The 15,846-nt window shown below is 37.8% G+C and overlaps 1 protein-coding gene across 1 annotated transcript in view; it reads left to right on the forward strand.

The window, feature by feature from the left end:
• AASDHPPT (aminoadipate-semialdehyde dehydrogenase-phosphopantetheinyl transferase) overlaps positions 1-13,898 on the forward strand; it is a gene marked incomplete at its 5' end in the record, with an annotated part of 31,005 nt that extends 17,107 nt beyond the window's left edge. Inside the window, 4 exons of the mRNA XM_010079772.1 lie at positions 2,333-2,454; positions 2,948-3,109; positions 10,217-10,294; positions 13,740-13,898. Coding sequence (XP_010078074.1) covers positions 2,333-2,454; positions 2,948-3,109; positions 10,217-10,294; positions 13,740-13,898 — 521 coding nt within the window. The remainder of the gene's footprint in view (positions 1-2,332; positions 2,455-2,947; positions 3,110-10,216; positions 10,295-13,739) is intronic.
• Positions 13,899-15,846: the final 1,948 nt, after the last annotated feature.

Genomic DNA, 15,846 nt, shown 5'->3' on the forward strand with positions numbered 1-15,846 from the left:
AGCAGATACCACCCTGTATGTAGCGCAGGGCGGACCCCATGCTGGAGGAGGTGGCTGCTCCCAAAGGAGGCCACGACTCCATGGAAGGACCCACACCAGAGCAGTTAGAGCAGAACTGCAGCCCATGGGAGGACTCAGATTGAAATAGTTTGTGAAGGACTCTCCCGTGAGAGGGACACCACACTGGAGCACGGAAAGACTGTGAGGAGCCCTCCTCTGAGGAGAAAGGAGCAGCAGAGACAACATGTGATGGACTGACCGCAACCCCCATTCCCAGCCCCCCTGTGCCGCCGGTGGGGAGAAGGCAGAGAAATGGGGAACAAAGCCTTTGGGCCCAGAAGGAAGGGATGGGTGGGGGAGAAGTGCCTTTCTAAGATGTAGTTCTCTGTCTCATTATCTTAGTCTGTGTTTGATTGTTAACAAATGAAATTCGTTTTTTGTGTTTTGCCAAGTCGTGTCAGTTTCTTGCCTGTGACCATAAGTGGTGAGTGAACCCTCCCTGTTCTTGCCTCAGCCCACGATGTTTCTAGCAAGAGGCTCCTGTGGTGCTTAGTTTGCCGGGTGGCCTTAAACCACAGCAATGGGCCGTATATTCTCAGAGAGATGAAAGACAATAACCTTTCTCCAAGTTGAACAAATTCTTTTTTTTTTTTTTTTTTTTTCTTAATTGTAACAGGGAAGTTGGATTGTCTAAGTAGATGGATATTTCGTTTGTCTGGTAATTCATCAAAACATACTTGACATTGTGGTTGCTTTTCTTTTTCAGTATCATCATTTTCTCCAGAGATGAAAGTTAGTTCTGTCCATAGATTGTTCTGGATCATTCTATTAGCTGACTACTGCAACTGTCAACAAAATTGCTGTCTTAAGATATTTTCTTCACTTTAGTCTATAAATGAAATTGAGGGCATTTCTGAAATGTCACTGCTGTGTCTTGTGTGATGTGTACAGTATGTCAGATATACTTTGCAATGTGATCTGGAAATTGTCAGAAAACCTGAATGTGTACTTTAGTGTGACATTAGTTCATTCAGATCAATTATTGTTGCTGCCAATACCTGTTTTTATATAGTGCTTAGATGTCTATAGAAGGCAACCACTTTATAGAGAAGGCTTAATGCCCTTATCCCTGCTTTGAGATGGGGAACACCAGTATAGAGAAGGGATGTTCCTTGCCTATGGTCAATCACAGAATCAGTGGCGGAGCTAGGGTTGGAATCTACATATTCATTAAGCAATTATTTAGTGATGGGTTCTTTCAAGTAGTGTGGTATTGGGAGAGAAGACCATGTTTTGGATTAAATATGACTAATATTTTATTTTTAATACAAACATCACATAACCTATGAAAAAATTATCTCAATATGTGGGATTGTCTCTATCCAGATTTTTATTATCCCTCCTAAAGAAAATAGATTGCCTTCTGCCATTGTCTGTTTAGCCAGCTATAAGCCCTCTTGGACAGATTGCATGTTATGCTGATTAATGATGTAGGCCGTGGGTGATTAGCCAAGCATGTAATGAAGTCCATAGCTCCCAGTATATTATAGAAATACCATTGATCAATATAGCCACACAGTCTGTAGTGTCTTCTGCAAAGTAAATTCAGACTAGTAGAGAAAAGTGGTGCAGCCCCTGAAGACCTGCTCCAGCACTACGCAGCTGTGCTTATTTTTAGAGCAGGCTTAAATTTAATCTGAGGATTTGGAGGTTTGGTGGGTTTTTTTTTCCTTGAGATGTTTCTTACTGCGATTATGGGCACCTCCCTACCCCCATTTTTCTTGCAGAATACATCCGAAAGACTTAATATCCGTGTGATAAAATTGGGAGATTTATTTCTACATGTGCTTAAAAAAGTTTTTCTTTTGTATTCCAGCATCCAAGGGCAGGGGGAAGAATAGCTTGATGAATTCAGACAAACAGCATGCTGTTTTAGAAAATGTTACTAGATTAAGCTGTCAAATGTCAAAGACTGTATATGCTACTTTTGTAGCTGAATAGAATTTTTGCATATATATATATATAAAAAATCAGCACTGGTTAAATACTTTCCTTTTTAGAGAATGCTGAAAATATGTAATGTGTTTATGGCTTTCATTTCACATTTTTAATGCAGTAATTCTGCTATAGGAATGAGTTTTTTTCATACTATGTCCTGAACTGTCATCAGCATCACTGCTTTGAGGCTGTATAAATTCAGATTATGGAGCAGGGTTGGTTCATAATTTTTTTTCTTATGAGTGAGATTTTCTAGAGCAATAACATGAGGTAATTAATTTGCTTGATATTACTATATTAAAATTTCTGTAAATCTCTCTTTTCTAATTTATAGGTAGTAGTTCAATTCCAAATTTCTTTCGTATCATGAAGCGACAGTTTACTGAAACAGAGTGGGGTGTAATCAAGTCTATGAGTAATGAATGGATGCAGCTGGAAATGTTTCATCGGCACTGGGTAATACTGTATTTTCTATTTAAAGGCTGCAATGCTATAACCAGCACAATCTCATTTGAAAAAATGTGTTATTATTTCCACTATGGTAGAATTGTATACTTTTTATAGGTACATGTTCATGTAGAGATAATATTTTTGTGGGTTTTTTACTTTAGTAATTTTTTAATGTCAGAATAACTTTCAGAACCACACTACAGCTGACATTTCTAGAAGGAATTGTGACTAGTTTTAAACACATACCCAGAACAAGGTAAAGGATTTGTATCTGTAAGTGCCACTTGATAATTCCAGTTGCTTTTTCATTATAGTGCAACAAGTTAGGGTAGGTATTAACGTTGCTGATAACTTTTTGTCTTGATAGCTGCATCAGTCTACCCTCACGTTTACAGTAGTCTTAAATTTATTTGGTCTACAGTGTGTGCTCAGAAGTAATGTTTATAGAGCAGTTAGAAAACAACCGGTATGAATAAAATACGTTTATTCTGTGTTTTAGGCCTTAAAGGAAAGCTTCTTAAAGGCTGTTGGGGTTGGAGTTGGCTTTAACTTGCAAAGAATTGAATTTATTGTGTCCCCATTGCAACTGGAAATAGGGAGGGTCTATAAAGAGACAAAAATGCTTCTGGATGGAGATAAAGAAGAAGAGTGGATGTTTGAGGTAAGAAATATTCAAATATATTTTTTCAATAGTGATAAACAGTCTCAACACCCTATAGTTGCATTGCACATTTGATTTTTTTTTTTTAATTATAGCTTCATACCTTGATTCTGTATAACCACATTGAACATACCTCAATCAAAACTTGGGGTATAAATCCACAGCATTTAAAAGTATTTTTGATGAATGCAAAAACACTCCAGAGATATATTTATTATAATAGCTTTTTATTTTTCTGTTCCTGGAGTATATTTTTTACACTGTATGCAATTCAGCCTAGAGTGTGCAGGAGGTTCACTGAAGCATATTGGGACCTAACTTCTGAAGAGTGTCTTAAGATTTTAAAGTTCTTCATCAGTTGGTCTAGAATGGGACTAGTGATTAGCTAACCTCATTAGTTAGGGTTTATGTTAAGTGTTTGAAATGGAGGAGGTGTCTTGGCTCCTTTTGGTTTCTTCTTGTCTATACAAGCTGGTAGAAGCATGCTTTTGTGGGTTTGGAGTTACAGTGTACATATTGGCTGCTATCTATGGGAATGGAGAGATGCAAAAAACTTGCTTTTGCTTAATCAGAACATTAGTTGGAGTCAGTCTTCTATCTGAGTGTTGGGTTTGGGGCTTTTCTTTGTTTTTCCTTCTTGAAAGTTATTGAGACTTATCACTAAAACATCTGTGCTTTTGTATTTGGTAGAAAATGATCAACAGCATCTAATGCAGTTTAAAGGGTGTACAGAGAAAGGACTGCTAGCAACATGGTTTAGTGATGGACTTGGTAGTGTTAGGTTAATGGTTGGACTTGATCATAAGAGTCTTTTCCAACCTAAATGATTCTACGTTTCTATATGATGATCTGAAATATTTAATGACCCTAAGAAACCAAGCTTTTAAAAAAATTAAACAAATCACAATACCATTTCTCTACACCCCAGAGGCACTTTCATTCAACCACTTAAAACAAAGGAAGAAATGGAAAAGACATTGTGACTTTAAATTTATCTGTAAAGGACACCTTGTTCCAGTCTTCTGTAGGTTTGTGCAACTGGTATATAGCTGACTAGTAATTCAAGGCATACATACTTTGCAATTTCATGCAATAGTCACGTGCACTTTTTGGTAAGAGTACTCTATTTCCTGTATGTATTTATGTTTTGAAAATTTCTACATTGCTGGAGACAACTGTTCGGCTTTCTGCTCTATGGTACACATGTAGTAAAAAAGAATGACTGTACCAGTAACATTTAGCTTGTAGCATAAGTTGACCTTTTTCACAGATCATTCCTTGCAGCATTTCTAGCTACATTTGGTTTTGTATTTTAAAAGTCTTTCTTAGTTAAGACTGACACATCTTGTAACAGAATGTTTTCTGTATTAATGCTATCAGTGTACCATTGTCAAGGAAGCATCTACCTCTTTCGATTGACTTGTGGAACTCCTACTTTTGGTCTTTGATTGATGTGCTCTCTCCCAGCTTCTCCTGCCCCTGCAGACACTGGCACAGCAGAGAAGCCGAAAAGTCCCTGACTGTCCTGGCAGCAACTAAATGATGTAGGTAGCTCCCTGTACGTAAATGCTTTGTCATTATTTAGTTTTTCCTTACTACTTAGTAATTACTGCTAGAAGCTTAATTTAATTTTTTGACTGAGTAGTGTCTCCTCTTCCATGCTTGCCCTCCTGCTTCCCAAGAGTGCAGCCATATAATGAGGCAGATTGTAGTATTTCAAAGAAAGGATTTATAATAAAGTTTTATTTAAATACAAGCTCAATTGGTATATTATTTTAAATATCAAAATTTATTAAAATTAAATTGAAAAAAATTAGTTTTTCAGTTACCAATCCCAAGCGTAAAATTAAGCATCATTTACTTTTTCTCCCAAGTTTCTTTTAATTTGATGCCCATTTTCCTACTTACAAAAGTCTTTTTTTTGTTTCATTATTTGACCAATCCCCAGCGTAAAATTAAGCATCATTTACTTTTTACTTTTCTCCCAAGTTTCTTTTAATTTGATGCCCATTTTCCTACTTACAAAAGTCTTTTTTTTGTTTCATTATTTGTCCTTGAGCCAAATTCTTGGAACAACTTGTTATCTGAGAACACTAATGTTGAGAAATCTGGAAGAGTTACTCAAGAGAAGTCATTAAGAATCACCTGTAAGACTGCATATTACAGATACAGTATTTTCCTTGTGTTCCCTGTTGTGCTGAGTTTGCTTGAGTGAACTTTTTCTAACAAATTAAAAAATATAATGACCTCCTTTTACTTTTCAGATCTGCCTATATCTTTATGATAGGAAATGATTGAAGAGAGCAAGGCTATTTAAAATCCAATTATCACAATTTTTGGATTGTCTTATTTCAATTTTAAAGAGAATCTACCAAAAAAAAAGAAATAAAAGGGATTCTACCAATTTAAATTACACAAAATATTCTGAAATGTCCTTCAGAAAGTACCATGTAATGTGAAAAAAGCAACTTAAAAGCATAAAGACTAGAAAAAGATCTACCACTCTACTTGTAGGATCTACTTGTTGTGACTACGAAGGTCGAGAGAAGTATTAGTGAAGCAGAGTAAATCAAAGTTGGCTGTGTTCAGACACCCTGTAACTGTTTGCAGCAAGAGCAAAGCCTGTTCATATTGGAGAGAGAATTTTCTGTGGACATTAAAAAAATAATATTCTGTTGTTTCGTTGTAAATACCAAATGAACTACTTTGTGTGTAGGTGACTGTTTGCAGTCCCTTAACCAGTAGTTTAGTTTTGTTCGAAGTGTCTTTCCCCTCCTTTACTCCTCATATATTTTTCAGCTTAGATAGAAAGCAGTAGCTCAGAAAAAGCCTCTTGTTTACTGTTCATTTATCAGTTTAGCTTTAGGCACTGTTTTTCATGTAGTACTCTAGAGATTGCTACTCAGATTCCCTCCAACTGTTTTGGAACAATGTCCTGGTTTCGGCTGAGACAGAGTTAACTTTCTGAGTGGTAGGTAGTATGAGGCTATGTTTTGGATTTGTGCTGAGAAGGCTGATAATATGCTGATGTTTGTAGTTGCTGCCAGGACAGTCAGGGACTTTTCGGCTTCTCTGCTGTGCCAGTGTCTGCAGGGGCAGGAGAAGCTGGGAGAGAGCACAGCCCCAATTACTGGCCTAGGGTTCGACCTTAGGTTTAGGACTGAGACCCAAATTGGCCAATGTTGTGTTCCTTATCATGCACGTCATGCCCAGTGTATAGATGAGGCTCTGTCTGGAAGTTCCCTCTCCCTTTGGGTCACCCCTCTCTCAAGGTTGTCTTGTGCTCTTGGTTGCTTCTCGGGCTCTTATCTTTTCTGGGACTGTGATTTTGGGACTCTCCCTGCTGTGCGATCATTAGCCAGGAATGGCTGAGCCTTGGTCATCAGGTGGTGAGGAGTATCACTGTGTATCACTCATCTGTATATTTGTATGTATTACTATTATCATTATTATTTTCAAATTTATTGTAGTTTAGTTACTGTTCTTACCTCAACCCATGAGTCTCTTTTCTCTTTACCCCTTTAATTCTCTCCCTCATCCCTGAGTGTTGGGAGGGTGAGCGAGCAGCTTTGTCGAATTTGTTTGCTGGTGGCTGGGTTCAAAACTATAACAAAGGAGTAGGAGAAAAAGTACAGTAAAATTTCATTTAAAAACATAAATTTCATTTTAAGATATATCTGCCTTGTTTGTTAAATATGCTGCATTCATGTAGACAGTGCACATTTTCCTCATTTTTAAAAGGTGAATTTGTTTACTAATAATTACAAGTTTAGTAGCCCAGTGAAGAGTGCTACAGTATATGCGTCAGAGCGTTAATTTAGGATAGAGTCGTTATTCTGATTATGATGATGATGATTATTATTATGGGCAATTGTGTATGCTCCATTTACTTCCTTTGAAGAAAATAAACTGACAGAATGAAGTACTAGTTAATTTTAATAAAAGTGAAAGAAGTTGATCGATAACAATTATTACAAGTTTTTTTAAGTTAAAGAGATAAATGTGAGTTTTAATGTATGTATCTGTAGCAGATCTGATGTGTGGAAAAAAAATATCCTAGTTACTGATTTGGAAAATGTAAAGTGTGTTCACCACTCTTGCCTTATTGGTCCCAGCTTTGTACAGTTAATCAGGAAAAATGGCTAGACAGCACTTACTGGAATTGACATTAAAGAAGAATCTTAAATGAGATATAAGACAGTTCTTTTCTGGTCCCACCTCAATTTTAGATTCAATTTATCCTAAACCTCACTGGGGGATTAAGGATCACCTGGCACCACTGCTGCTACACAAATAATTGTTTGCATTTTTTTCACAACAGATACTTGCCTAGTTTGTCCATATGCAAATACATTACCTCCAGAATATGAATTTCAAACTGAGATTACCTGGGTCAATTTGAAACATATTTAGTAATTGTTGTTGTTATGCAACTGTAATGGAGTCTTTCACCCTCAGTAAGAGAAGTAAATAAGAACGAAAACTTTCACCTCTAGGACTAGCTAATCCGATTGGATTCACACACTGATCGTTTCTGCTGGCTGGGGAGGTACAGTTTCCTCATAAGCTGTCTGCTGTTGAGTGAATCCAGAAAGATTTGAATCCCAGACACATAATTCTGACGAGCCTTTGAAATGAGGTCATTATAAGTCTCTGTGTGCCTGTAGCTTGAACAGCTGTAGTAACACTTTGGTTCCGTGCAGAGAAAAACAAATTTTGATCCAATGTATGTTTTCTGGTTTATAGAGAGGAATCTTAACAAAAAAAACTCTTCAGAGGAATTCTATACAATTGTCTTCTTGCTCTTTTTGTTTAATCATCTATTTCCATTTGAGAAGTTAGATTTATTTTATAAACTAGTATAGCAGTATCTCCAGATGGATAGGGAAGCAAACTGGTTTACTGATTTTTATGGTTTTAGTATGTTTCATTAACTCCATACCTGAAGGTTTTTGCTGGCCACTAGTAGGGGCCAGGAAAGATCTTCCTTTCTGTATTTGGTTTGGATTTACATTTCTCTGAAGCAGCAAAGAGAGATGAAGGACGTAGTTTGTTATGTTTTGTTGTAAGATGGTGAAAACTCTTCTGTGACCAGAGAGGACAGGTGAAGTAAATGAGGAAAAAAAAAAATTCTGTGGATTTAGCCTAACAATGTAACACTGTTGTTTGCAAACTTCTGACTACAGATGTAGGCCATTGCTGAATGTGCTGTGTCCTCTGTTCTGATCAGTCTTTAACCTCTTGGACAAGCAAAAAATGAAAGAAGAAGGGAAGATAAAGTGATTAAAAACTGGATGCAGTCATTTTTCCGTCTCAAACACAATACACTGCCACCCTAAAAGTATATAAATACTTTAGCAACTGTTGATCAAACATGGTTTTCATAGTCTTTTTTTATTTTTGAGGAAGTTCTAGAAATATGTGTGATGAATACACAGATTTCGTCAAACCTGAGGTGGCATTCTTTATGCTTGACTTATTTTCAGTCTTGCAACCTAGTAAAGGAATGGAACACTTAAAATATTTCGTAGTAAGTACGCCTATAGCTCTTGCAGTCATGGGAAATACCTCTTACACTGCAGATTTGTTAGTGTTTCTCATGTGCATTATATATTTCTCCTAATCTAGACAGAATTGAAATGGTCATTTTCTTACTAGTGCTTTGCAGAAAGGTAAAACTACATGAACTTGTATCCTTCACCTATTTAAAAACAAAACACCAAAGTTCACTTGTAAATCTATCAAATAGGCACAGTTTTGGTGTTGATGAGATCAAAGTAAAAATACAGTTCTACTCCCACACCAGCACCTATCTGCCAAGACACCCACATTTTCACCAGTGAAGTCTCCCAGCCTTTATAGTTGTACTGCTGCTACACATGACTAGAGCAGCTGCTGTCTTGGCTAAGCTGGGCTGAGTTGATGTGAGCTGAGCATCTTGGCACTTTTTTTATATCCAGGGCTGTTTGGGAATCACAGAAATTATATCCTTGCAACTGAAATAGCTGAAAATCCTGTATAGTAGACAAGCTTCAGAGAAGCCTAATCCAGACTGACATCATTGTTTTTAAAGACATTTTCCTTAGATTAAAGGGGAAAAAAAGGGTAACCAACAACCTGTCCTTCTATTTCTTCTGATATCATGATACTTTATATTATAATATAGTGCAGTTAGAGTATTCCCCAAGGAAGTGGAAATCGGAGGTTCAGTCATACCTCCCAGGAGAATATCCAGGCTACTAGCTGATTTCTGGGTTAATGGTGATATCTAAATTATTTTCTAGGTAAAATTCTTGTTATTCTTGATTTGCATTTTAGAAAGTTTGTGCCTAAGCTATGTGAAATTTTTTGGATAAAGAAGCAAGGAAAACATATTCCCACCCTGGCCTTTATATATATTTTTAAAAAACCAACAGGATTATGACTTGACTATAGAATAAGCATTATTTAGAAACAGTATATAAAAGTGGTTTTTTCATAAATGAATCATTTAGTATGAATTCTTAGCCTTTCTAGAGGAAAACACGTAAACAAAACAGTTAAATAGATAAATTATATTATTAAATATAGTTATGTATGTGAAAATGTTTTTTGAGGACACTTGATTTGTATTTACACAAAGTAGTGCTCAGACTGCTGTGTTAGAAATTTGAAGTTGTGAACTTACATGCTGTCTGAAGCCAACAGCGAGAAAGTTGCTGTTTTAAGTTTACAGTTACATTATAATTTTTCAGAATACCTCCCAGAAGTTCACAGTTCATCTCTTTGAGAAACATAGCTCAGATGGGTTATATGGCTTGTGACTTAGAAAGGACAGGCAAAGGAATTCTAAGGTCACAAAACTGAATATAAACATCTATAAATGGGTGAGACGATGGTAACCTGTAGTACCCAGTTCAGCCCTCCTAACCTTTAAACATAGTTGCATCCTTTAGCTCTCCAATGAAACTGCTAAAAAGGACTATTGCTTTTCAAATGTCGTTATTTTAAAGTATTTCAAATTATGTTCTGCTATTGTTCTGAACCACATTCTAAACATGTACATAGTCTTTGCTGGAAACAGAGTAAAGACAATGCATTTACATTGCCATTTTTCATCTCTACTAGGAAACCCGGTTAGATGGCCATCATCATGTTGCAGTGGCTCTCGGAAAACAGGAGGAATTTGGACAAAAGCATTCTGATGTAAGAAATTATGAAGCATTTTCAGGTCTTGGTAACTAATCAGTTGAATATAAACTTAGTCTGATGCTGTAGATAAAAGTGTTATATCTCAGATGTAGGGCTGAGGTTAAGCACAGTATTAATCAGATTGTTACTGAACTGTTACCTCTAGTTCTGTTGCACCTCTTTCAGGAAAGGTTTGGGAAGGAGAAGTAGTTTCAGGGGACAGCAACTGATAATGTCAGATCTGGAATGTATGTGTTACAGCATTCAGTGCGTTCATTCAAGAGAAGATTAAGTGATTTTTGTCACAGCCTGCTAGTACTCATGTGAGTAGGATGGTTTTCACAGAGGGAAATGGAGGCTGTGAACCAATCTGGACTGCTAAACTAGAACGGCACCTCACCAAGTTGATTTTAATGGGGGACTGTCAGTGCATGTATCCCACAGCAGATCCATCTCTCAAACACCATTATGACGAGATAACCCTTGAGACAAGCAACAACAACCAACAGATGGGAAGAACAGCAGTGTTAGTCTTCATTCCATGTGGTCTCTTTATTGAGAAAAGCGACAGAGCTACTTAAAAGCTTTTCAGGATTTTCTGTGTAATTGAACAAAGACCTGAGTCATGAAAATATCAATAAAAGTCAATTTTGAGGCAGACTGGCAAGCTGTAACCAAAATAGCCAGACAGTCAGCGAAGGAAAGTGTGACAAATCGCCAGGTTTGCGTGTGACGTCTTAGTTGCTCACAGGAAAATCACTTAATTGTATTCTGTTATTTAGATACAAAGGTTCTGTCAGGAACCAAAAAAAAAGAAAGAATTAGTATATGAATGCATAAAAGGATGAAAGTGGTTGTGCACACATCTATCATGGCCATAAACTCTGAGTCTGTGATCAAGGATAACACAGAGAGGCAGATGTTTTAACTAGTATTGGTTAGATTAAAAAAGAGGTATAAACTATCTTTGAGGATTTACTGTGGTAAATCAGTACTCAGATATTCTTTAAGAAAATATGTGTGTTCTGTTTGACAGGACATATTTAAGTTCCCAGCGGGGCTTCACATGATCCTTTCTACAGGAATACTGATAAATGCCAGTCTGAGGTGAAGAGAAGGTGGCCATTATTTCTAAAGACTATTACCTAAGTACTCTACAAAAATGCAGGATTTTTAAGTATTGACCTCTACCATCACTGTCACACGCCTTAAAATTATCATAGAAAGAATAGGCATGCTATCAAGAGTTATGAAAAGTCTTTGTATCAAGAAGGTCTCAAAGGCATGCTTGTCCACTGACTAAATTTGTGATGACCTATATTTCATTAGCTCAGTTCACTGAAAAAAGGTAATGTTAAATAGGACAAGTGGGCATTCTGTGACTCCCCGGTATGGAAATGAAGTGAAAATTTCTGTACTGTTGCATTGTGCCTTTTCAGGACTCCTTCTAAAAGGAATGTAGAGGAGACAAAAGTGCCTTCTCTCTTTGTAACAGAACTGTAAAAAAGGATTCTATGTATTGCGGATGTGTTGATAGACTCTGTCTCTCATAAGATCCTCCTAGAGAAAATGTAGATATATGTGCTGATTAAGCAGACAGTGAGGTGCACTGAAAACTGGCTGAAAGGTTGGGCCGGGAGGGTGGTGATCAGTGGCGTGAAGTCTGGTTGGAGGCCAGTAACTAGTGATGTACCCCAGGGATCAAAACTGGATCCAGTCCTGTTTAACATCTTCATTAATGATCTGGATGATGGGACAGTGCACCCTCAGCAGGTTTGCTGGTGACACAAAACTGAGAGGAGTGGCTGGTGTGCCAGGGGGTCATGCTGCCATCCAGAGAGACCTTGACAGGCTGGAGAAAAGGGCCAACAAGAACCTCATGTAGTTCAACAAAGAGAAGTGCAAAGTCCTGCACCTGGAGAGGAACAACCCCAGGCACCAGGACATGCTGGGGGCCAGCCAGCTGGAAAGCTGCTTGGCAGAAAAGGACCTGGGCATCCTTGTGGACACCAGATGGGATGTGAACCATCAATGGGCCCTTGCAATAAAGAAGGCTGATGGTATTGTGGGCTGCATTAGATGAGTATTGGTAGCAGGTCAAGGGAGGTGATTCTTCTTCTTTACTCAACACTGATGAGGCCATATCTGGAGTGCTGTGTCCAGTTCTGGGCTCCTCAGTACAAGAGAGACATGGATGTACTAGAGTGAGTCCAGCGAAGGGCCACAAGTATGATTAAGGGACTGGAGCACCTCTTCTGTGAGGAATAGCTGAGAGAGCTAGGACTGTTCAGCCTGGAGAAGGGAAGGCTTGGCGTGGCTCTTAGTAATGTATCTAAATACCTGAAGGGAGGATGCCAGTTAGAGCAGGCTCTTTTCATTGTTACCCAGTGACAGGATCAGAGGCAGTGGGCACAAGCTAACATAGGAGGTTCCCTCTGAACATCAGAAAGCACTTCCCCCCCCCCCCCCCCCCCATGAAGGTGACTGAGATTTCCCAGGGAGCTTGTGGAGTCTCTGTCTGTGGCTATATTAAAAAAACTGTCTGGATGTGATACTGGGCAACTGGCTTTAGGTGACCTGCTTGAGCAGGGGGGTTGGACCAGATGACCTCCAGAGCTCCCTTCCAATCTCGGCCATTCTGTGATTACCAGACATTAGTAGTTGCTCCTCAAGAAATTAACAGTACCTTAGCCTGCTTCAGAAATGTGTTTGTGTGATGTACAGAATAACCCTACTGCAGAGTAGCCCTGCTGAATTAAACATTAAGAATCTGTTCCTTGAGCAAATGCTGAATTTAGAAGGATCAGCTATTTTCATGTTGGCTTTATGCTGCTGTACTCTTTGCCCTGCTGTTTGGAAAGAATTACATTTGCAGATGGCATACAGCAACCTACACAGTAATGTGCTCAAAAAAAAGGCAACCTTTTTTTTCTTGGAAATGTGATTTTTCTTGAAGTGATGGAACTAACACAGAGATCATGACACTCTTATCTCTAATATCTCAGTCTGCATTGAATCTATATTTAACATGGGGAATTGTGGGTTGATTGTGACCACTTCTGTCCTTAAATAGCATGAGGCTGAGAGAAGCATGCACAACCTCAGTGATTGCTGGTGTTAAAAAGAGTCTGAAAAGGCACACCTCTAGTGAAATGAATTCTTACGCTATCATCTGAAATAATCATGTCTGCTGGAGAATGAAGTACAGTTTATTTGACTTCGTTGATGGGTTTTTTCTTTCATTTTTCTGAACTGAGTTAAAGAAAAAACTTGCTTTTCCTATGTGGCCTGTTACATATTTCTGTTAGTTACTGTATAGCCTAAATGTGACATTGGTCTCAACTGGAGTATTTTCTGTCTTCTTCAGTAAGCACTGTGTAGTTTAAACTGGACAGGGAATATTGCAGGAAGAAAACTGAGATTTATTGATTCATGTAATACTCATATGTATTTTCTCTAGGTATGTTCCATGGAGCCTAACCAGTCACAGTTTACATTATTGACTTTTGAAGATTTAGTTGCATCTGGTATTCCAGTCGCACCTGAGGATTCTGCATATTGGGATAATTTTTGTTCTAAGCAGGAGAGTCCAGTGAAACAGAATTCACATGCAAGATAAGAATCCTTATAAGAAAAAGAAAGTTGTCAAAGTTGATATGCTGTTACTGTACATAATTTAGAGTGTGGGAATAAGTGTACATGTGTAAATTAAACATATTTTCCTTATTTAAATTGTCTGATTTTTACTTTTCTAAAACTGACATTCTTTATCAATAGGGCAAGAGCTAATGGCTTTAAACTGAGAGGGGGAAGATTTAGATTAGATATAAGGAAAAAAATTGTTCTCTGTGAGGGTGGTAAGGCATAGGAACAGGTTGCCCAGAGAAGCTGTGGATGCCCTGTCCCTGGAGGTGTTGAAGGCCAGGTTGGATGGGTGTCACAGCCAGTGGTCTAGTGGTCAACCATCACACAGCTGCTTCCTCACCCTCCTCTGTCCCAGGGGATAGGGAAGAGGGTCAGAGGAGTAAAAGTAAGGAGACTCATGGGTTGAGATAAGAAAAATTTAATAATTGAAATAAAATAAAATTATAAATAATAATGACAGTAATAATAAAATATAGAAATGATTGATACACAGTGCAACTGCTCATCACCCCCTGACCAAGGGCCAGCCTATTCCTGTCTAACGACTGTGTATGTGACAACAGTCACTGTAAGGGCGTGAAAGGAATCAGCATCTGCTATATTTCAATGGTCGGAAAGTCCTGGTCTTTATCAGGGTGTGTGCACCTGCCACATCAACCCAAACCATTCTGTGATATCTCAAGGAGGATTTGTGTTTCCTCACTTAAGCAATTTCAAGAGAAGTCTAAGCTGACCACGTTTTCTTGCTTCTTCATGCCTGTGGTTCTTGCACTTCAATAACTAACCATGCTAGGAACAGGGAGCAGAGCTACCATAATGTTGTTGATTAATCAACAAGTGTTTCATAGAAGTATAGAATCATAGGATGGTTTGGGTTGGAAGGGACCTTAGAGATCATCTAGTTCCAACCCCCCTGCCATGGGCAGGGACACCTTCCACTAGAGGAAGTTTAATATGTAAAAATGTATTTCTATACTTCATTTATGCTGAAGTTTAAATTATTATACTGCCTTTTCGCTTGAAAAAATAATAGTTTTATTCTCAGATGGATGAATAAACCAGAAGAATTGGTACAAATCCTTTTGCTGTTAATATATGGTGCAAGTGTTTGTACAATACTTTGTGTAGTAACAAGCTGAAGAAGTCTGTGAATTTTAATAGTCTTGGAACTACATGGTGAAAAAGGATTTTGAGGCAGGGAATTAACTTGTGTTTCGTATCCTTTTCACATACTATCTTTGTTAATTATAGCTTCCTGTACGTAACTTGGGATTTAATTTTTAAAAGTTTTTTGTATTTTTTTCCCTCAGCCATAGATATGAGCCAAACGGCAGTTCAGTTTTCCTAGACTTGCATGTACATCTGTACTTTGTAGACACCAAGTCATGATGGGGGAAGGGGAACATAAAAAAAAAGCTATTTACTTTTTTCCAAATAGTCCTGTAACATCTGAAGACAGAATATTTTATTGTCTTACAGTGAATTAAAATTTCTGGAGAAGAGCTATAGATCTTGAATGCACCTTCAGAGTATTTCGTGTTCTTTTTCAAAACAAATCCTGTTTTGTGCCATTACCTCTCACTTTTCTTTCTGGAAGTCATAGATATGTTATAGTCCATCTAAATGTAAGGAAACATACGGAACAGGATGAGTCATTCTGAAAGGAATTACTTCTACAACTAAAAGCAGTTAAACGTAGATCTTCATTGAGTTCGGGCTGCACCCTGTATTCTGACTAAAAGAGAATCTACTTGTAGTGTGACTGTTGAAGCCATGCCTTATTGCAAAGGTAAAAGGTTTAGAGAGAGAGTATGAGTTTGACAATATTGTACAAGCCTTTGGAGTTTTGCTGTAGATAATTCTGAATTCAAATATGCTGTTAATCTTTCCTACTTCTACCAGTTCTGATTAATATTTTTGTT

The sequence above is a fragment of the Pterocles gutturalis genome, unplaced genomic scaffold, assembly GCF_000699245.1.
Source record: "Pterocles gutturalis isolate BGI_N339 unplaced genomic scaffold, ASM69924v1 scaffold20099, whole genome shotgun sequence".
NCBI classification, from domain to species: Eukaryota; Metazoa; Chordata; class Aves; order Pterocliformes; family Pteroclidae; genus Pterocles; species Pterocles gutturalis.